Source organism: Crinia signifera, chromosome 2 (genome assembly GCF_055691185.1).
Source record: "Crinia signifera chromosome 2, ASM5569118v1, whole genome shotgun sequence".
In the NCBI taxonomy this organism is placed as follows: domain Eukaryota; kingdom Metazoa; phylum Chordata; class Amphibia; order Anura; family Myobatrachidae; genus Crinia; species Crinia signifera.
The window spans coordinates 73,147,513-73,171,238 of NC_139218.1; the positions used below are offsets into that span (position 1 = coordinate 73,147,513).

Sequence of the window (23,726 nt, forward strand, 5' to 3'; positions counted from 1 at the left end):
CGCGACCGACACGATTTCCAAGTTTAACATTGGTTTCAATGGGAAATCGCGGGCATCGCGTCGGTCGCGTCGCGGCCATACATAAATGTACCCGCGATGCCCGCGACGGGCGCCCAGATAGGAAACAAGTACCGAATATCCATAAATCAGACTGGGGAGCGCACAAAGAATTCTGTGCTCGTCAGAAATAATTTAACATGTCTTCTTACATAAACATTATTTTTTTTATGTACTAAAGTAAGTAATTCATGACTATAGTTCTCCTTTAAAAGCTACATACAAGCTAAGTAAAAAAGAGAGAATATTGGGTGCGTGGAACATTCACTCTTCCTCATGAATCTGCAGTTTATTGGTTTCCAGATCTCTTGGTCCTATTGACTCAGCCCACAATAATAGCTTATCCAGTGTGTGCAGGTGATGGCGACACTTAACTATATCATTATAGATTTTAAGCTCTACAAAGTATGAGATGATAAATTCACAATCATTTTGCTCTCTGACGGTAATATTATCAATGCTGCAAGATTAGTTTGCATCGCTCATTGTTTGTGAAGAAATTCTTGTGGAAACAACAACAACATATTAACCTAAGCATTAAATGTTTTTTTTTTTTTTCAACCATATTGAAAGTGTTGTTTATACAGTATCCGGTGCTTTTTATACTTAAATAGGTGTGTTTTGCCTTTGCTATATTGCAGTGCCCAAAGTGTAAGTGGGCAGGGACTGTTTATTGAGTACATATGGACAGATGGGGAAATCATGAAAAGAAATAGTCATAGTCACAGCCGTATAATGCAACAATCTTATGCTGTATTCTGAAATGTTGTCACCAGATTAAGGCCTTATACCGTATTTGAAATACACATCGTTAATAAAAATAATGTCTGAGAAAAAAAAAGAAACATATTCAACATGTAGTATAAAAGATGAGAAGAAAATAGATTGCAAATCCAACACACCAGATTAAAGGGTATGGGTGCCGGATGACTGACAGACAGTCGGGATTCCGACAGTCATTACACCAAAGTCAGAATCCCAACTGTTAAAACCCCTACACTCGGGATCCTGGCGGCCACCGGCTATTCTCCCTCGTGCGGGTCCACGACCCCCATGAGGGAGAATAGAATAGGTGTCGAGCATAGTGAGCCACTGTGCCAGCAGCGAGCCCACAAGGGGCTCCTTTGCGCTCGTCCCGCCGTCTGAGTCCAGGCATTCGGGATTCAGACGTCGGGCTAATGACTGTCGGAATCCCGATGGATATTACCTGAACTCAATAGCACTTGTGTATATTATCTCTTAGTTTGTTCCTTTGCACCCTGTGTATGCACTCGATGATTAGCTGGTCCTGTTATTTATGGTGGCAGTAGCTAGGTGAGACCCATCCAAACTCCATGGATTGCGTACTACTCTGTTATGGATCTGGGCATGTACAGAAAGGTTTCCCATGTTGTAGCCTGCAGATCCCCAAAGTCTCAGCATGAATTACATGCTAGGGCAGATTGGGGGCAAAGTAATACTGCATTTCTGTTTGTCCCATTTCTGGGAGAGCTGAAGTTAGGATCTGATTCGAAAGACTCAGATTTCCTTGTCTCGCAAGATTCAGCTTACTCAGATGGACGATGCTGAAAACACTGCGACCATGTGATCAGATGCTGTGTCTTTGGATGCAGCACTTGTATCTGCAAAGCTGCCAGGAAACGTTTTTTTCTCCTCAGATGCCTCCTGCAGCATTGACATGGTATTGACCAGCTGCTTCTCTGAATCTGGACCAATGTTCTTAAAGAGACACAACAGACCTACACACACCAATGGTTAACAATCCACAATCAGTGACTCTTAAGAGCTGAGACATAAGCATGATAGGTGATCAATTAAATATTTCTGAATGTTTTATTCATAGTGTATAAAATATAAAATATTATGTTCCCCTGTTAAAAATATCCACGTGGAAAAGGAAGTGATGGCTTAACATTACATGTATTGTAATGAGCCATCCGACACCCCATGGCTGCCTTTACAAAAACCTGTGATGTCGTCCAACATGGGGCAGCCATGAAAATTGTATCATTAAAAGCTAAATATACAAGACTAGTAAGCCCGCTTCGAAAGCTAGTAGATGTAGTTTCACTTGCTGCCAACAGATGGCAGTGTTTCGGAGCCACACAGACACTAGACATATATATGTTACTTTGATGCACCAGGTAAACTACAGTACCAAATGCTTGTTGAAAGTGAAGTCAGAATATTTACATTTATAGAGAGAAATTAAAATATATATACAGTGATGAATCTCTCCATTGCCAGCATTGCCAGTCATTGTGCTTTAGTACACTCCCTACTATGCTTTGTTAGAGATCACCCATGCTATTTTCTAGTTTATAAATAATACATTAGCACTTATTTACCGGTGTTTAATTTAGGGATATTAAACTTGCCTGAATATAATTAGACTATAGTTTGCTGTTACACCCAGTGACTCCTATTATCTCTGTGATCTCTTACCTCCCATACGCGTCTATGGATTGTTGCAGAATGTACCGAATGCTGGAGATAGTTCTGTGGAAATAGGAAATAACTACTGTACTGTATGAACAAAATTGGATTTTTTAAATTGCGACCTAAGCAGACATAATCAGAAACACCCTGGTCCGCATTGTGTGTCCTGTAACCATTTGTCTACTGGTCTATGTAACTATAAACATCTAATTCATGGATATAGTTTATTGACACTTGTATAAGAATGAATACTGTTTTTACATAAAAAAAATTCTAAACATTATAATGTGTTATTTGTGAGTTCTATGCATCTTTTCAAACATGATATTTTTTTATATGCTGCATATTGTGGTTGTCTGCCACAACTGCAAATCTTTTGTTAAACAATCGTGTCAGTTATACGTATTGGCCACAGCTGAAGCAATATTAATCGGAAAACCAACTATCTTTTCAGAAGCACTAGCATCTCAGTGATGTCACTAATATCTAGTGAATTGATTGGCTGTAGTCTTATAAGCATTGCTTCAGCAGACCAAATAGCTGCCTTTGTTGTGTGTAATGCCAGTCAACAACCACACATCCCCAACTGCACTGGTTTGTCTTGTCATCGTTGGCACTTTTAACGTGACCCTCAGAATATAGTGAGGTATCACCCATTCGTTATCTCTGTACAGCAGTGCAGTTGACAATGGCAATGCATGTGACAGTTTAGGAAAGTTGGCTAGGGCTAGTCTAATGCCTGCAGATCCTTGCCATATCCTATGCGACTATACAACCTGCAGCATGATGCTCACACACTATGGGGGTTATGCTGGTTGATTCTCAAGGCTGCGAATTTGCAGCTTTGCGAGTGCACCAAACCCTGCCTTGCGAATGGTGGCCTGTTTAACATAAACATCTTTTCGCAGGCTGCGGGGGAACACCCACATCTTTCGATGGTCGCTGAACACCGAAAGATGTGGTGCATGCACGCATAAAGTGACTCTGAGGTCACATATATGTGTGCACTTTCGGACTGAAATGGGCGGGCAGCTGACATGTCAGCTGCCCACCCACTTCATCCAGGGATTACTATGGGACCGCCCATGAAACTCTGGGCATTCCCCGGCCCAATGTAATTATGCCACTCTACAAGGCACTGGTTAGACTCCCCTAGAATTTGGAGTGCAATTCTGGGCCCCACACTACAAAAAGGACATTATGGAACTGTAAAATGTCCAGAGGAGGGCAACCAAGATAATAAAAGGGAATGAGTCCTTAAGCTACGAAGACAGACTAGTCAAATTAGAAATGTTCATTTTACAAAGACATTTAAGAGCAGACATGCTTAATATGTACAAATATATCAGGGGGCAATATTCTGAACTATCAGGCAACCTCTTTGCTTTCCGACTAGAGAAGGAGGAAAGTTTTTTTTTACGGCCAGGCAGTAAAGGTATGGAACGCTCTCCCAAAAAGGTGGTGGCAGTCACATTGAACACATTTATAATATGGTTGGACAAACATTTTCTGAAAAAAAAAAAAAAGGATCGGGTACAACTATGATCAATATCTTGCCCATAGTTGGAACAAAGGGTAAAACTGAAATGGGGATATCACATCGAGTCTATACCACCTAACTGGTCTTGTATAAGGTTGAACTTGATAGGGTGTATACATGCTTTGATTCAGGGTAATTTTTATTACTAAGCACAAAAGTTTATAAACCGCGTCGACCGACTTAGCAATTCTACCCGGGTTATAAGAATAGTTAAACCCGGGTTGCCCTCTATGTAATGGGCCACCCGGGTTTAATGTGAAAGTGTTGGGGTCGTAGCCGGTTGGACCCGAGATCAAGATCCCGGGTCCGGCCTTGCGATGTGAATGGGATAAGCCAGGATTTCCTGGCCTCTTATCTCCCTCTAAGTGGCGGCACTCCTTTGTATTCAGAAATGGAGGCCTTCCCCAAATCCTAACAGCAGAAGAGCAATGACTGACAGTCTCATGCTGACTGCTTCCGACGTTGCAGAAACAACACGCATTTGCATCCTGCACATCACTAATCAGTACTTTGCAAGGAACGTGGCAACTCTGTCAATGTCTGTATCACCCTTAATTACAGTAACCCATTTCACTTTATGGGAAAGGGAGATAACCCCTCTCAAGAAACCAGACTTGGGGCCTTTTTCTGCTTGGTGCGGTCTGTACCGAATTCTTTCAGAGGGCGCATTTTAGCCGCATGCGCATGCGTAGGCAACACAATGCAAATGTGCAACGTAGTGTCTCCGCACTCGTTCTCGCCAATACCGTCCAGAAATGTGCAAAGAATTGACTCTGGAAATATGGGCGTCATGTGGGCGTACACAAGGGCGCGGTTTCAAAGTGGGCAAAACGGGGCGTAAATCTGGGCGTACACGTGGGAGTGCACGAACTGTGGTAGGCGTGCATTTGGACAGGACACCAACTGCAAGCGAACCAACACGCATGAAATATGCGGTGTCCATAAGCAGGTTTCAGTTTGCGGAGAGCACTTGTTCATGCGCTAGGCATTAGGTTCGCCCAATTAGTATGCCCGCACCTGAAGCACTCTCAGCTGACCACAATACAATCCACTCCTCTACTCATTAGTGATTAATTACACTCTTTTCACAGGTTCAATTGGAAGCATTGCTGGCTAAATGGCCCATTACAAAATACTACAATATATGCTGCAAACAAAACTGCATTGTTGCTATCTGATCCACATTTACACTGCAAGCAATGGACATAACTTTGTTATTATTAGATAGTTATATAGATTACTGAGGATTGCGGAAATACACCAACTCGGTGCGTACGGTTAGCTTCCCGTCCGTTTGGATGCTGTAAGACCGTGCAGAATCTTTGTGTTCCCACCGCACACGAACGTTTGGATGTAGTCCGAAGACACTCCCTCTTCTTAGAGAGTCCGTCCGAACGGATGCGGACGACCTGTGGGCGTGCGTTCTTAGAATGTCTGCACAGCGTGGCGTTCGGTCATTTCCGAAAGAAGATGGAACGGACCGCACCAAGCAGAATAAGGCCTTTGGTTAGTTGGCCTGCATTGGGCTATTGTATTCAGGGCCAGACTGTCCGAGCATCGCTAAAGGAAGGGGTTTGACCTAATATTGAAGGTGTGACCATGCTCCTTTAAAAAAAAAGTGAATAATACTATTTGTGCCATACAGAGCTGCCCAGACCTGAACAGGGGGGTGCTGTGAGTCCCGCAGTCATGTGACAGAGGAACGATCAGTGGCAGCAACCTCCCTGGACCCAACCACAGCACACAGTAGGTTAGGGAAAGAGCTGGCTAGCTAACAGGTTAGGAGTGGTGGTTGGGGGAATGTAAAAGGGAAGCATGGACCCTGGCCCCTCTAACAAGTCAGGGCCCAGGTAATTAGTACGTCCTATGCCCAGGAACGATAGGTGTTTTACAGTAAACAAGATTTGGACGGGTTACAGTCTATCTTCATGTGGTTATCTACTTTTGGAGACATAAAAAATCTTTGTCTCTGTATTTGATAATTATTACATCCTTGTGATGTATGAATTCATTGCAATGTGATTTTGGTGTTATCACAACCCATGCGCATGTCAAATGTGAATTTTGAAAAATTTGCCCTATAGGGAGCTACAGTATGTGGAACAGACTACAATTATCCAGAGAGCAATTTCAGGCCCTCCGTTACTTGATCTTAGCAAAAAGGCCGAAAACCTTTCTGTAGAATGCCCATTCTCCATCATATATCTTCTTCTCCCACAGGAGATGCAGTACTCTGACATTGATTGGGGCTAAAGTCCATTATACAGGGACTATTGAGGGTGGCACGATCATGTTGGTCACCATAAAAATATCCATCTTGCTAGTGTCGCCAGAGGTGGTGACTTGGCCTGCAAAGCTAGTTCTGAGCTACAGAATAGGCCTGCAGCACTTAAAGGTCCACTATGTACGCACCGTAAAAAAAAAACATCACAAACAAATTGAGATATGTAATAAAACCAGATAATTTCATGATTTATTTAAACCATTAGCCAGGAAAATTAGAGCAGTATTTCAAAACAAAAACAGAAAGGGTGTGTAACTATGGTCCTGATTCAGATGTGAGGTGTAGGAGGTGGCATTTACAGAGTACAGTACTTTCATGTCCACTGCTTGGGCCATCAAACCACACGGGTGTAATATGATGCTTTGTGGGTGGGTATCAGGTGTGCTTCATAAATGGGCACCATAAATCTAAAGAAATGTAGAAGTACACATATGGCGTTTTTTAATTCACTAATCTTGATGGTTCCCAGAAGCTTCAATCAAACAGCAGATGCATACATCATTGCAGGTCATCATATGGCGTTAGTCCTCTTTTGCCAGCAGAATTTCAATCATCTGCTTATCTGACACAGTAAGTTCCTGGCAGATTCCTATGGCTTGGCTCAGGTAAACTGCAAGGATATGTTTGCACTGAAAAGAAAAAGGGGGGAAAGCCGTTATGGTGGTGGAAGATACACTGCTAAGTGTCAGTCACATCTCTCTATTTTGATCTCAGCTACTGTACTTTTGTGCCAAATTATGAAGAAAGGAGTTGTCAGCTCTGGAGGATTAAAACCTGATTCAGTTATTTAAAGAAGGAAAATAGACAGTGAATGCACCACCTATATTATGTCTGGATTCTGTCCAATTAGGCGCCACCTTTATTGTACACATCCACCCAAGGAAAATGTATACTCCGGTCCTCCAGCCTCAACACAGTTCTCGTGACAGCTCCTGTCCTGGCAATAGCATCGTACACTCTGGCAGCTGAGATGAGTTAAAGAACATTTGGAAGTTCCTTTTCTTTATGCACATACATAGCTATGTTTCACATGTATACCAAGGCTGAAATATTTCTTCAGCAGGCGACTGCATCACTATGGCTGTATTTCCTGTGCTATATGTTCTGACATGGCCTAAATACCTGATTATGACTAATGCAGTTGCCCTGGGAAACTAATAGCAATGCATTATAAGGTAAGCGATTTGTTATGATCAGAGGATCCGGAAACACAATTGTGCTTGACTAGCAATCCTTAAGCCTCCGGGCAACCTCCTGAAGTCTCCTCCGTCTCCTAATGACGTAAGGAGACAAACCGTAGCATGGAGAGACAAACGCCGATGGCTGCCTAGCAACCACTCAGACGCTCACCTAGCCAGCACGGCATCTGAGGTAGTCGCAGCTGCATCCTGTTCACTGGAGCTCAGCAGCCTCCCGGACGCCCACTGCGACGGAGCGGCATCCCGGGCAGCACCAGCACCACGGCCCCTAACACCCTTACAGTTGGGGATACTTTGCATACCTGAGAAAGGCCTGTGAATAATATATTCTCATCACATGGGTAGAATCTTGGATGAAAGACCTAAATCTTTAAAAAATATAAGTTCTCAATATTTAAAGGCACAAAAAATAAATCTAAGGTCGAGCTCAGCAAATTCTGTTCTGTATTATACCTATATACTGTAGGTTCTGCCAAAAACTCAACTGGTATAATGCCGTGACACTGTCTCCTGAACACATCACATAGCACCACCACCAGCAGACATCAAATTCCATGACATTAGTTTACATATCAGTTGCCAGACATCTATCTGCACACAGTGGAGGCAGCCATTTTGGGTGTTGAACAAATGTTAACAATGTAGTCAGTTATGCACAAGGACCTGGGTTCTGTTCTTTCCCTCCGGTATGTTGCTCTGCAGTCAACCGTTGTGCCTGACTGCATGGTCCGTGTAGCTCCAATTAAATGACAGCAGACAGAGAAATTGGAGACGCAGCTGCAGTGACAACACACAAACCACTGGTAACATGGTTACTTTTTGCCAACTTCACCAGTACCAAGCCAATCTTTCCCTGCCACAGACTAATGACAATACTGTATGTCTCTGTGATATCATAATGTCCTAGTGAATTGACAGGTTGTGAACCACCCCTCCTTCATTTATACTACTGTATCTGAAGCAACTTTCTTCAGCCCAAGCAGGAACCTCTATCTGCCTACTGGCTGCCAGGCACGTGTAAGCACTGCGTGGCTGCTGGCTGTCTGTTCTAGCTTGGGGAAGGGAATTTCTGACCTTCTGAATTGGGTACAAGGGCCAGATTAACAATGGGGTAGATGGGACTACAGCTCCAGGCTTCCATATAAAACAGTATGATTATCGACCGCCAACCGTTGTGCCACACACAATCAGCCATAAATACTAAGGTTTAAAGTTAAAACATTTCAAATTTCCTTTCCTGTTGAGTAGTGAGGGAGACATGGGGCTGATAGTGTAGGTAGGGGGTGCACATTCCCACATGACATGGCCACACCATCACAGCAGTAGTCCTACATTTCTCACAATAGGCCCTATATCATATTCAGCTTGAGTATGAATCATTTGGTTGACCACAAGTAGGTCCCGACCCGAATGTTGACACAGACACAGGATAAAGTGCACCTTATACCCACGCATGGCTCGCTTTGCTCACCTTGCTACACTATTTTATCCTCCCACCACAATCTAGTGGATGGTAGGGCATGAAATACCGTCTGACTGTCGATCTAATGCTTGTGTCAACCTAATGATCTGTCGACCTTTCAGCATGTCGGGGTTCCCCTGGGACGGACAAGACTGCTGTTAGTTCAAAAATGCCCCCCCCCACTGTAAAGCAGCCTTCAATTGTAGCCTTTAGGGAGACGTATAGAACATAAATAACATTCAAAGGAAAGTATGTTGTGCGTTATATTAGAACTGTGTATACAGGTAAGTCCACATAAGTCTAGCCTCTGCATGTTAAACAGACCAGCGTGACTCATTAGCGCTAAGTCTCTGTTAGTGCATCTATTGGAAATTAATCTTATTCCCACAAGCAGTTTATGCTGATCAAAATGATTTGTGGTATACCTATATTCTGTGTGTGACCGCGGCTGTATCTGCATATGAAATGCTATGCTACAGTGTTTTCTGGGAAAACAGATACAGCATTCCATTTTGTATTCAGTCACAGGAGTTGCACAGTACCTGTCAGCTCCCTCACACCAGACATTGCCGCTACGTGGCAAGGCAAGATCTATGAGGACGCATCTGGTGCCTCAATAGTGCTACACTAGTAATCTCCACTGACTACGTCCATAGGCATACACAGCATGTTTTATTTAATAGTGCTAGACAAGCCCAACAAGTGGTGCTGTACACGCCAGAGGGGCATGTCTAGCACCGCCAATTGGACTAGCATAGGCCTGGCCAACCTGTGGCTCTCCAGATGTTGTGAAACTACAAATCCCATCATGCCTTTCCATAGTTTTGCTATAAGGGAGTGTTAAATCTGTGGCAAGGCATGCTGGGATTTGCAGTTTCACAACATCTGGAGAGCCACAGGTTGGCCTGTCCTGGGTCACTAGCACTATTTTACAATTAGCACAAATGGGGGAGTATTTGAATGCAAATCAAGGGGGAGCACTGAACGGGATGGGTATGTGGGATCCAATATGACAATGTCTATCCCAGAATGTAGGCGTTGGCATGTGAACAAGGTTAACATTACTTAGAGCTTTTTAGCAGGATGGACATTACATCTGTAGGGTAGGCAGCATGTTTAAAATTGTGCTCTTGAGCTGCCTAACGTGCTGTAAGTGTCTGTCAACATACTGGCACCTACATTCTGTCCATCCGGTGACTACTTCCTACACTGATGCAATAGAAAAGGGTACATAAAAAATAAACACTTTTAACCAATTACATGCTACCAATATGATTACATAAATTGAGAATACCGGAGTTTAAAATAGCAAATGACAAATACAGCCACATTCATCCTCCGCATCGCAGAAAATGAAACCCAAAAAGAGAGCGCACGAATAGTTGCATATGTATGCACATACCCATAGAGGTTGCATTAAGTGCCGTCGCACCTGATCACTGCAGCTGCATAGCGAGATTATTTGTAAGATTTAGGAGCTTCTCTGTCTATGCCTGGCCCCAACATGATGTCTTCTTCACCCTTCACAGCTCGTCTGGGCTCCTTAAACAGGCCTAGGCAATTAGTAACATCCAGCATCCATAGGAATGATGGCATCTAGTTTTTGGATAATTCCGGTATATTCTCTTACCTAGGTTAGGGGAGGTGAGAGGGATTGGTGCAGGAACAGATTAGCTGGGCCATGGCATGTCCAGTGGGCCCGGCAGGGGCCCTGGCCAGCTTTAGAGGTGGATCAGCAGCCCCATGGGTATTCCAAAGGGCACTATATGCAGAGGGAGGCAAAGTCACACCTCCACCTTAGGTGCCGGAATGCTCATCTAGCACTTCTGGCAAATGCCATAAAAGCGATGTGCTGGCCGGGCCACACAGAGAGACTCGACTTGCCAAAGCTGCTGGGCTGTCTGTTTTTTTAAACAAGAGCTGGCCGAGCAGCTCCTCCTCTAGGTGCTTAGATTGGCCACCTGGCACAACAAGAGCTGGCTGAGCAGCTCTTCCTCTAGGTGCTTAGATTGGCCACCTGGCACCGAGTCCAGTCCATGACTAGCGGCACACTAGTGAGAAGTAACCATGCCCTCTGCTCATCCACAGTCTGTGAATAACAATTGCATATGAGTGCGAGAAGCAGCGATCAAGATGCTAACATTAAATATTGATGGTATTGCCTGTATAAAGGATTACATATACATTTATTATGTTAAAACATTAAAAACACAAAATGTAAACATCCAAAAAATTTCCATTGGGTCTATTCTGGCAAAATTGTTAGCTCTGTAGTAATAGTGAATACAATTGGTAGATGTTGGTAGCTCTTCACTGAACTATAGTAGCTCTTATTTTGACAGTTTTTAATGAACTATAATTACCATGGGGTTGTCACCGTTGGAGGAAAAGTCCCAAATTGTCCTTATGCTGGAATAGTGTATGGTAGATATTATGTTCTTGTTGTGAACAAGAAAACTGATTAGGTTATGCTTATGGCTTATACACACAGGTGTTTTTATCCACATTTCAATTTCCTGTAGTGAACAATGAACTAGGACAAAGATCTTATCTTGTGATATTGGGGGTTATTCTAGTTCATTCTGACAAAATCCTTCTTAGATGGACAAAACCATGTGCACTGCGGGTGGGGCAGATGTAACTTGTGCAGAGAGAATTAGATTTGGGTGGGGTTTTTCTTCAAAGTGAGATCTATATTGCAGTGTAAAATAAAGCAGTCAGCATTTTCCCTGCACAGAAACAAAATAACTCACCCAAATCTAATTCTATCTGCACGTTACATCTGCCCCCCTGCAGTGCACATGGTTTTGTCCATCTAAGAAGGATTTTGTCAGAAAGAATGAACTAGAATAAACCCCATTATTATTAACAGTTTCTTATATAGCGCACACATATTCCGCAGTGCTTTATGATGTCGTCCGATAACGATCAATCTGTACAGTCGTTATGTGGCATGTTTGATAATGTAATTTGAAAACGGTTATTGGTCCTTATTTAAAACCATTTTCTAACGTCACTAAATGCTCCTGTGACCCACCAGCTCAGCTCATACTCTGAGCACTGGGATGTTTGCCACTTTGTCTACCTATAGTAGTACCTACCCTGGTTTTCCCCAGGAAAAGACCTAGTTTTCTTGCACTGAAAAACTATAGCTGAGGATAATAAAATTCCAAATCTTTAAACGTCCAGTTAAACAGGATTAGAAGGGAAGAATAGCTGTTTAACCCCTTCCCGACGAGGCCTTTTTTGTTAATTTTTTTTTTTTCCTCCTTGCGTTCAAATAAGCGTAACTTTTTTAATTTTCCGGCTATATAGACACACGAGGGCTTTTTTTTTGCGGGACAAGTTGTACTTTTTAATGGTACCATTTACTATACCGTATAATATTCTGGGGAATCAGGAAATAATTCAATGTGGGGTAAAAAAAAAAAAAAACGCCATTCCACAATTTTGCGCTGGTTACGTTTTTTTTGGAGTTCATAGTTCGTTTAAAATGATGGGTTATCTTTATTCTATGGGTCGTTACGATTCTGGTGATACCAAACTTATATAGTTTTCGTTATGTTTTACCACTAAAAAAAAAAATAGCAACTTTTACGGTTTTTCTAATTTGCGTCGCGTCGCCATGTTCTGCGGCTTATAACTTTTTTATTTTTCCACCTACAGACCTGGGTGAGGGCTCATTTTTTGCGGGCTGAAGTGTACTTTTTAATTAATACCATTATGGGATATGGGCGACTTTCTGATCTCTTTTAGTTATTTTTTTTTGGGTAGGCGATGCGACCAAAAAACGTAGTTTTGGCGTTGGGAATTATTTTCCGTTTACGCCTTTAACCGTGCGGGATAACTAATGTTATATTTTAATAGATCGGACTTTTAGGAACGCGGCGATACCAAATATGTTTATTTTTTTTATTTTTATTTGTGAAATGGGGAAAGGGGGGTGATTTGAACTTTTAATATTTTTTTATTTTTTTTTTATTTTTAAACTAATTTTTTTTTTTTTTTTACTTTTACTACAAGGCCCTCTAGTGTACTTGACCACTAGGGGGCGCGATCGCCTGTACTAGGTTCAGCCATAGAGCTCTATGGCTGAACATAGTGATTTTCAGCACTTTCTATTACATCCTGCTTCAGGCAGGATGTAATAGGAATGCTGACACGGCCAGCACAGGGGTCTACATTAGACCCCTGGCTACCATGGCAACCGATCGGCACCCTCCAATCTCGCCGCGGGGGGCCCCGATCGGCGCCGGAGGGGGGCGCCCCCCCTCCGATCAGCTATTTAAGCACTGCGGGCGCTTTGCCCGCGGTGCTTAAAGGGTTAAACGGCCACGATCGGCGAAATCGCCGCTCGTGGCCGTGAGAGCAGGTACCTGGCTGTAATATACAGCCATTACCTGCTCTCTTTCAAGCCAGCTCACTCCGTGAGCTGGCTTGATTCCCCCGCAACCGACATATGACGTAAATGTACGTCATATGTCGGGAAGGGGTTAATTGCATTTGGCGCAGATGTATGTATTGAATAGAAGTGCTTGACTAAGAACACTTCAGGTTACAGTACATGGGTGTGCCAGTATTCCTTTTCAAAATTCTGGGCACCCTACTCATGACATTCTTTGTACTTCTAGCTAAGCTTAATTATACAAATATCCACTTGCTCATTTATTGTGTAGAATAATATAACTCATTTGTCAAAGCCAGTCTCTCCTAACTGTCATTTTTCAAAGAAAGCCTGCAACTTGATTGCTGATTGGCTGTTGCATTATCACCAGGGCTGCCACTTAGAATTTTGGAGCCCGGGACTGATTTTCAGTCCGGGCCCCCCCTCCCCGTCTCATTTGTCATGCGTGGCATGACATCAACATGCCGCATGGTGGGGTCTTCCTGTGCTGAGTCCCGGCGGCAGACTTGTTCCTGGTGGAAGATGTGACTGCGCAGTCACAATGTGCCGCTGGGGCCCACAATAGAAACATAGAAACATAGAATTTGACGGCAGATAAGAACCACTTGGCCCATCTAGTCTGCCCCTTTTTTAAACATGTTACCTCAAACCATATTTGATCCTTATTTTTTTGTAAGGATATCAATATGCCTATCCCAAGCATGTTTAAATTGTACTACTGTATTTGCCTCTACCACCTCTGATGGGAGGCTATTTCACTTATCTACTACTCTTTCTGTGAAGTAATTCTTCCTCATATTTCCCCTGAATCTTCCTCCCTCTAGTTTCAGTTCATGTCCTTGTGTTCTGCTGCTCCTCTTCCTGTGAAGAATGTCTCCCACCCATACCTTGTTAAAACCCTTGATATATTTGAAAGTTTCTATCATGTCCCCCCTTTCCCTTCTCTGCTCTAAAGTATACATATTAAGATCTTTTAGTCTTTCCTGGTACGTTTTGTGATGTAGGCCATGCATCATTTTAGTTGCCCTTCTTTGTACAGTCTCTAATGTATTTATATCCTTCTGGAGATATGGCCTCCAGAACTGAACACAATACTCTCGATGAGGTCGTACCAATGACCTATACAGTGGCATTATTACTTCTTTCTTTCTACTGCTGATACCTCTCCCTATGCAACCAAGCATCTGACTTGCCTTCTTCATTGCTTTGTTACATTGCCTACCTGCCTTTAAGTCCCCTGAAATAGTGACACCTAGATCCCTCTCTTCCTCAGTAGTTTCCATTATAGTGCCATTTATACTATATTTAGTCTTTGGATTTTTGCAACCCAAGTGCATGATTTTGCATTTTTTGGCATTAAACTGTAGTTGCCATGCTCTTGACCATTCCTCTAATCTACCTAGATCATCAATCATTTGTTTTACCCCTCCTGGTGTGTCTACCCTGTTGCATACCTTTGTGTCATCTGCAAAAAGGCACATTTTACCCTTAATTCCATTTGCAATATCACCAATAAAGATATTAAAAAGCACTGGTCCAAGTACAGATCCCTGGGGTACTCCACTTGTAACCTTACCCTCCTTTGACTGTACTCTGTTTACTACAACTCTCTGTTTTCTGTCCTGCAAGCATGCTCTTATCCATTCAACTATCTTAGAATCCAATCCCAAGCTTTCAAGTTTATTTAACAGTCTGCGATGTGGGACAGTGTCAAAAGCCTTACTAAAGTCTAGATAAGCTACATCTACAGCCCCACCTTGATCTATTACTTTAGTCACCCAGTCAAAAAAGTCAATAAGATTTGTTTGACATGATCTTCCCCCAGTAAACCCATGCTGTTTTGGATCCTGTAAATTGCTGGTTTTGAGATATTCTACAACTCTTTCTTTTAAGAGTGTTTCCATCAATTTCCCTACTACTGATGTAAGGCTCACTGGTCGATAGTTGCTTACTTCTTCTTTGCTTCCACTTTTGTGCAGTGGGACTACATTCGCTGTTTTCCAGTCCTCTGGGATTACTCCAGTAGCTAGTGACTGGTTGAATAATTCTGTTATTGGTTTTACCAGCTCCCCTTTGAGCTCTTTTAGTATCCTTGGATGTATCCCATCTGGCCCCATTGATTTATCCACTTTCAGTTTTGAGAGTTCTGTGAGGACTTTCTCCTCTGTAAATGTACTTGTTTCTCCCTCAGTTTTCTGACTATACTTGCAACTTAATTGTGGCCCCTTCCCCTCTCTTTCAGCAGTGAATACTGAGCAGAAATAATTATTAATATTATCTGCTATTACATTGTCCCCCTCAAGAAAACTTCCACTCTCTGTCTTTAGTCTTATTATTCCACTTTTTGTTTTTCTCCTTTCACTTATATACCTAAAAAAAGTTTTCCCCCCTTTACCCACTGATTGGGCCATTTTCTCTTCAGCCTGTGCTTTTGCACATCTGATTACCTTCTTAGCCTCCTTCTGTCTAACAAGATACACCTCTTTGTCCTCATTCTTCTGCGTCTTCTTAAATTTCTTAAAGGCCAACTTTTTTGCTTTCACAATACTTGCTACTTCTTTTGCAAACCACAATGGCTTCCTTTTTCGTGTGTTTTTCCTAACTCTTTTGACACAAAGTTCTGTTGCTTTTAGAATTGCACTTTTTAATTTTTCCCACTTATCCTGCACTCCTTACAAGTTCCTCCACTCTGCCAAAGAATCCCTTACAGAGTTTCCCATCTCTACAAAATCAGCCTTCCTAAAATCTAACACCTTTGTTTTTGTGTGCGATGAGTCAGTCTCTGTCTTTATTTTGAACCATACTGCTTGATGGTCACTGGATCCCAGGTTTTCACCCACATTTATGTCAGATATTCTGTCACCATTTGTGTGTCCTTACGAGTGGGCTCCCTCACCAATTGCTGGAGGGATGCTCCTTGCAAGGAATTCAGCATGTCCCTACTTCTGGTGGAACTTGCAACAGGCAGCTCCCAGTTTACATCAGGTAGATTAAAGTCTCCCATGATTATCACCTCTCCTTTTAATGCCATTTTATTGATGTCCTGCAATAGGCTCTTGTCAAGTTCCTCTACCTGACCTGGTGGTCTGTAGATCACCCCTATACGAAAAATGGCCTTCTCCCCTGAAGTCGGAGCCAGGCAGGCTCACTGCCGGGCCCGGCTGCATAGTTACCGCACGCTGGACTGCGGAAGAATGAGGGGCATGAAGCGGTGTACAAGGAAAGTAGGCGTGCTGCTGGGGGTAGAGCTGCCCGGGCCCTACCCTCTTTCAGAGCGGCAGGGCCCGGGACTCAAGTACCCCCAGACCCCCCTGGTTATCACCGGCCACTTTATCACTTCACCAAGCTTAATCAGACACACTGTCAAAAAATAACATACTGCGGCTGACAAAGTCTCTGTTTAACAAGAAAAAATGGGGGTAAAACCGCGCTTCCTATTGGGATTCTCAAAAAATAGTGTTTTTTCTTTTATATCAATGTCCTTTTCTTCGGAATATTCAGTCCATAACGTGTTACCTCAAAGATAAAATAAACAAAATTTCATAGTGTAGATTTCCCAATATAATTTAAAGATTGAGATTTTCTAAAAGACTGTGCCCGTACCGTATTATGGCCTATCACCAGGCCAGGGGTTAGCGCCTAGAAAGGGGGTCACTTCCCAGAATTCAAGGATATACGCTTTAGAATTCCTCCTGATTGTCCCTCAAAAACACAAATGTGTGGGGAACAGAACTCATAGCGTAAAAAAGTAAATTTTATTCACACACAATTAATTGAACACAGAACATATAATAAAAAAGCCTGGTACCGTATCTGGCCTTATACAAAAGGCTATTCAAGAAGCTCAATGGGGGTCAGATGATGCAACCCGGGTGGACCTCCGCATAGATGCCTCAATGGTAGTCCCAATGTCAAGCTCCAGATAGGGGTCCCAGGTACCTCAAAACCACCAACGCGTTTCGACTTCTAGGTCTTCCTCAGGGTGTGTGGAGGTAGCATGTTGGATCCATATTTATACCTATGTGGGTCCCACCCCTCCATTTCCTTTTCCTGTGTGGGCGGACCTAGGTACCTTGCGCTACTAATCATTTCCCAATGTCTCATAAATAAACACGTGCAATAGTGTATACTGACTCCGTCTGTATATAAATATTATTGAAATTGCCTGTATCAAGGGACAAAAACCATCTTTAGTTTACCGGATACGTGCAGCAGGAAGCGTGCATGCGTTCCACGCACGTCATATCCTGCTCACCTGCGTTGTCAGGGACAATCGTGCGTTCCGTGTACTAAGATCTATGGAACGCATAGCCCGTTGCCGGCATCATAGAACGTAAGGTAATCTTTTGCGTTCCACGCACGGGACGCGTGGAGCGCAAACGTCATCCTCCGGACGTAGTGTCACTTCCGGTCTGTGTAAAAGACGGAAAGAATGACACAACGGACCGCATTAGAGACTAGTGGAACGCAGGTGAGCAGGATATGACGTGCGTGGAACGCATGCACGCTTCCTGCTGCACGTATCCGGTAAACTAAAGATGGTTTTTGTCCCTTGATACAGGCAATTTCAATAATATTTATATACAGACGGAGTCAGTATACACTATTGCACGTGTTTATTTATGAGACATTGGGAAATGATTAGTAGCGCAAGGTACCTAGGTCCGCCCACACAGGAAAAGGAAATGGAGGGGTGGGACCCACATAGGTATAAATATGGATCCAACATGCTACCTCCACACACCCTGAGGAAGACCTAGAAGTCGAAACGCGTTGGTGGTTTGGAGGTACCTGGGACCCCTATCTGGAGCTTGACATTGGGACTACCATTGAGGCATCTATGCGGAGGTCCACCCGGGTTGCATCATCTGACCCCCATTGAGCTTCTTGAATAGCCTTTTGTATAAGGCCAGATACGGTACCAGGCTTTTTTATTATATGTTCTGTGTTCAATTAATTGTGTGTGAATAAAATTTACTTTTTTACGCTATGAGTTCTGTTCCCCACACATTTGTGTTTTTGAGGGACAATCAGGAGGAATTCTAAAGCGTATATCCTTGAATTCTGGGAAGTGACCCCCTTTCTACGCGCTAACCCCTGGCCTGGTGATAGGCCATAATACGGTACGGGCACAGTCTTTTAGAAAATCTCAATCTTTAAATTATATTGGGAAATCTACACTATGAAATTTTGTTTATTTTATCTTTGAGGTAACACGTTATGGACTGAATATTCCGAAGAAAAGGACATTGATATAAAAGAAAAAACACTATTTTTTGAGAATCCCAATAGGAAGCGCGGTTTTACCCCCATTTTTTCTTGTTGTTCATATTGTTATTGTAGTAGATGATACTACAGGGTTAACCAGCCGCATCCAAGTGGAAGCGCAAATTCTCAAACCTCTTGTTCTTGTTACAAAGTCTCTGTTTAGCACACTCCACTTTACTGTGATTTTGGAGAGCATCAAGAATCCATTAGACTCTGTACCTCAACTACAGCATCCGATTAGCCCAGAATGTGATAGTATACTCTGGCCTGAAATATGGATGCTGCTGGGAGTAATTCTCAAAAGGATAAGCCTCAACACTTAATTGCACATGTTGAAAAGCAACAGGCATCTCAGCAACAAGTAATGTAGCTCAGAGGTGGAACTACTAGCAGGTGCATTGCACTAGGGCCCCTGAGGACTAAGGGGCCCACTGCTGCCGCCCAATGCTGTGTGGTATATTGTGAACTTGGTTGGAGTGGAAGAGGGGGCCCAAATGATATTTTTGCACACTGGCCCACCACTCACAAGTTCCATCACTGATGTAGCTTATCACTAATAGGGCAAGCATATCCTTCTACAGCATCAACATCTACTGCAAATATTCTCGGGATCCCTTTAAGTATCAAGGGTTCCTCAACTAATGCTGGATTAACTGTGAAATACTTCCAAAAAGGTTAAGGTGGCTTTTTATTATTTCCTTATTATATGCTGAGGTTGCTCTCTTGTGGGGAAAAAATGATCCTCTGCTCCACAAACAGCAGAGAGGCTTCAGTAGCAACTAGTCTTTTACGGTTTCGCGAAGGGACCTCCGCTGTTGTACAATTTCACAAATTAGCCTCCAAGCTATTATGATGTCTTGATCTATCTACAGTATGTAATATATTCATTTCAGGGAGTGGGCCATTGAGATAAATTCTTACTATCACATGGCATCTAGGTTGGGAACGGTTTCCATCTCCAGTAACCTCTGTGGAAGAAAAAATGCAAATTGTTCTTAATAGTCGCCACGGGAATGTGAAAATCATTCATAGAATAATCTGTGACTCTGTTGGAATCCTGGGCACATGGTCGTAGACTGTCCTAACAAGCCAGGACACAGCAGAACCTAGACTGTTTAGGAAGTGCTCTTATAGGTTCACTTTGTTACTGTCATGATCCAGGTAACTAGACACTTACTCTTACCTCTAAAGTGTCTCCTCAGACTGTCTCTGTGCTCTAGACCCGGCTTTTTATCTGCGCTTTTTGCATGCAGTACACTGCACAGCATCTCAACCGTCTCTCCTCAGTGATCTTGGCACTGCTGACATCGCAGCTACTCGGAATATTCCTCTTGTTCTGAGGGATGCTGTTTACTGCTTCCGCTGCCTCCACCATCATTACAGAAGCAGGAAGTTTTTGAATAGACTTTTCCTCCACAACCAAACATGGGTGCAGCCATGTTTTGTCTAGTCACAAGACTCTTTACAGCCAACCCGCTGCAGATTGCATCCTTGCTGATTTGCTTATCATTTACAGTTTCTTATATACAGTAGCTCAGCATATACAATTGGAAACAACAGTGATAAAGCAAACTGGGTAGTAACAGGCAGATAGAGGTAGGAGGTCACTGCACACAAGCTTACAAACTATAGGATACAATCTATAGCAGATTGCCCAGCCAATGCCCACTGGCCTGTGGATATATGTTTCCTGAACAAGAACTTTATGGTTGTCAGTGCTATGGTTGTCTATCGCAACAGTTTGATGACTCTTCTCTTCTGTGGTTATTTTTGCTTTGCTTCCAGGCTTGCCATCTCCTGAGGATTCCAGACCCTGCTTAAAGAGACCTGCACCTTTTCCTTCCTGTTGTATTGCAAGACTCCATCAATGTCCCAGGATCGTTCCTGACTCCATCAATGTTCCAGCATTGACTCCAATCTCCATCAGTGTTCCATCATCGAATCCTACTACCTTTAGTGTTCCATCATCGATTCCCATTACCATTGGTGAGCCATCACTGATTTCTGTCTCCATCAATGTCCAGAACTATCAGTGTTCCCACATCGACTCAGCATCATCTGTGTTCCACCATCGATTAAGCATCATTGGTGCTCCACCACTGATCCTGCACCAACTGTGTCACACCATAGTGTTGGCTCATCACCTCTATACAGTTGTTAGCTGTTCCGGTCTGCCTCTATGTACTTCTGCATGCCAACCTGCATCCTCTGTGATTGCCTCCATATTGATGCCTCATATTGGCCACAGCCATATTGATGCCTCATATTGGCCACAGCATTTATCTGAGTTATGTGCCTTGAGGACTATTACTGACTCTGTGTTATTGACTGTGCTTTCATCGGGGTTACAAGATTCCTGATATAAGCCTGACAAGTGTCTAACTTTGTCAAGGTCTAACTAATGCATGTCTAACGTTTGGTGTCGACCTACTGACTGACTAGACATTGTCTGTCGGCCGTCTGGAACCCCATGAGGGAAACAGTCTTCAAATGAAAAGAAGAATCAGACAACGAGAACACGCACTGACATTGTAGGGAGGTAGGATCAGGGGAAATCTGAGAAAAAATTACTTCACAGAAAGTGTAGTGGACAAAGGTTATAGCCACCCATCAGAGGTGATAGAGGCTAAGGCAATGGAACAATTTAAACATGCATGGGATAGACACAAACGACATACTTACAAAGAAATAAGGAATAAATAGGGTTTGAGGTAATAATATGGTTAAAAGAGGGACAGACTAGATAAGTGAAATGGTTCTTATCTGCTGTCAAATTCTATGTTTCCCTTTTTGTTTTATACTAAAATGTGGAACTGGAATCTCTGGTTTCCACTTGTAAGTGGCTATGCTGTATTAAAGAAATGGGGGGGGGGGGGGGGGAATCCCAACTCAATAGTACTAACGTGTGTCCTTACAAATCAAGGTACAAATAACAATGAATGCTAGACAGATCTAAGCCTACATCGGCACTCACCTTTCCTAGTTTTGGGGTGCCCTATGGCTTGTGACCACATTGTTTAAACATGAACTTAATCTCCACTATTTATTAATATCAGTTAATTTGGTAAGTGCAGAGCCCATACAATTTACATATATATATATATAGTGTGTCTGTGTGTCTCCAAAACACTGCCATCTGTTGGCAGCAAGTGAAATTACATCTCTTTCTCTCCCACAGAGGAAACTAGCTTACAAAGTCTTATTATTACTACATCGCATAGGTGGACATTATTTAATTGGCTAAAGACAAGAATCGGGCAAAGCGTACAGCACAATGATAGCATAATATACTGTCTAAAGGGGCATACACAGAGAGCGATTTTGTGCTATTTTCTAAGCAATCTGACCAGATTGCTTAGAAAGTAAGCACAGATCTCTCCCTGTGTATGCCCTGAAGATTAAATATCTCCTGCTAACTAATACCCCTTTTACACCGCCGAAAAATCCGGGTCAGCGGCGGGTCAGACCCGGATCTTCGGCGGTGTAAATCCCTAACGCCGTGTCCCTTTACACGGGACTTCTACCCAGGTCCTGACCTGGGTAGAACACGGCTAGGACCTGGGTAGAGGGCGGTGTAAATGGGAACGCCGGGTCGGATGACCCGGCTCCCATTTACATGAATGGGGAACGTCCAACCTGCGGACAGCAGCGTCCACAGGTTGGACGGGTTGTCAGCCTGACACTGACAGCCGGCGCTGCTGTCTGCTATACCCTGCAGACAGCAGTGGCGGCGGGAAAGGGAGGTGAACGGATGCCTGTGTGCGGCATCCATTCACCTCCTGTGCGACGGCGGGGGGGTGTGCGCGGTGACTGGGGGCAGCCCAGCAGCTTACCTTAGTGCTGGGCTGCCCCCAGCAGCGTTCTGGTCCAGCGGCGGCGGTGATTGGCGCTTGGAGATGACATCATCCTGTCATCTCCAAGCACCGGGAGGGGGTGCGGGCCGGGCTGTACGCCCGGTGTAAATTGCACTAAACGCCGGGTCGCACCCGGCTTGAACCTGGGTGCGACCCGGCTTGGTGTAAAAGGGGTATAAGTCAGTACATGCAGTCAATATCTAGTCAAATTGCTTAGCAAGTGTACACAATAGGGGTGTACACACGGAGCAAATTTGTGCTATTTTCTAAGCAATCTGACTAGGTTGCTTAGAAAGTAAGCACAGATCTCTCCGTGTGTATGCTCCAAGGGATTAAAGATCTCTTGCTAACTAAGTCAGTGCATGCAGTCACGATCTAGTCAGATTGCTTAGCAAATGACTGCAAATCTCTATGTGTGTACAGAATGAGAGATACTGATCACAATCTCTCATTCTGAACCATTACCCTGACTTTTTTTGCTTAAGCAAAATTGCTTAGCAAAATCGCTAAGCAAAGTCACTTAGCACAAATCTCCGTGTGTGTATGTGCTCCCCATGGGAGATCCTTAGCACAGATCTCTACGTGTGTATGCCCCTAATGAGAGATACTGATCGCAATCTCTCATTCTGAACCACTACCCTGCCTTTTTTTGCTTAGCACAAATCTCTGAATGTGTATGTGCTCCCCATGGCAGATCTGGACACTGGGAAATCACCTACCCTAAATAGCTTAGCAAAATTGCTTAGCACACATCTCTACGTGTGTATGCCCCTTAAGGCATGGAATGCAAACAGCATACTGTATTAGGTTTTAGGGTAACAGTACAAAATCTGATTTAATTTTAAATATAGCATATTAATGTGGTTTAAATAGAACATAAAGAACAGCTATAGGATTTCCATCTGGTCCAATTTTCACTTGTAAGCCTATACAAAATGTTCTTGGGGGTTAGTAATATAAAAATATAGTACAGTACTTTGTTCCAAACAGGTGGTAAGTAAAATGATCAAGAGAGGTAGAAAAGATTATTTAAAAAAATATACAGTATTATGACATGCAATGTCTATGGATCTGCTTTTGCCAGTGGGTGAAGTATACATTGTAAAACACAAATTTAGAGGCAAAATTCATATACTTTTCTAGATGAAAAATGTATTTATTTATAGGAGTAATAGGTTAGATTTGCCACCTTTTCAGATTCAGGGGTAAGGGTGCTAG

General features: G+C 43.2%; 1 protein-coding gene across 2 annotated transcripts in view; it reads right to left on the bottom strand.

Moving 5' to 3' along the window:
* Positions 1 to 6,474: 6,474 nt before the first annotated feature.
* The window catches only part of ZSWIM7 (zinc finger SWIM-type containing 7), a 184,796-nt gene continuing 167,544 nt past the window's right edge, over positions 6,475 to 23,726 (bottom strand). For both annotated transcript variants that reach the window (XM_083172386.1, XM_083172387.1), the window contains exon 6: positions 6,475 to 6,949. In XM_083172386.1, coding sequence (XP_083028512.1) covers positions 6,842 to 6,949 — 108 coding nt within the window. In that variant the 3' untranslated portion in view covers positions 6,475 to 6,841. The remainder of the gene's footprint in view (positions 6,950 to 23,726) is intronic.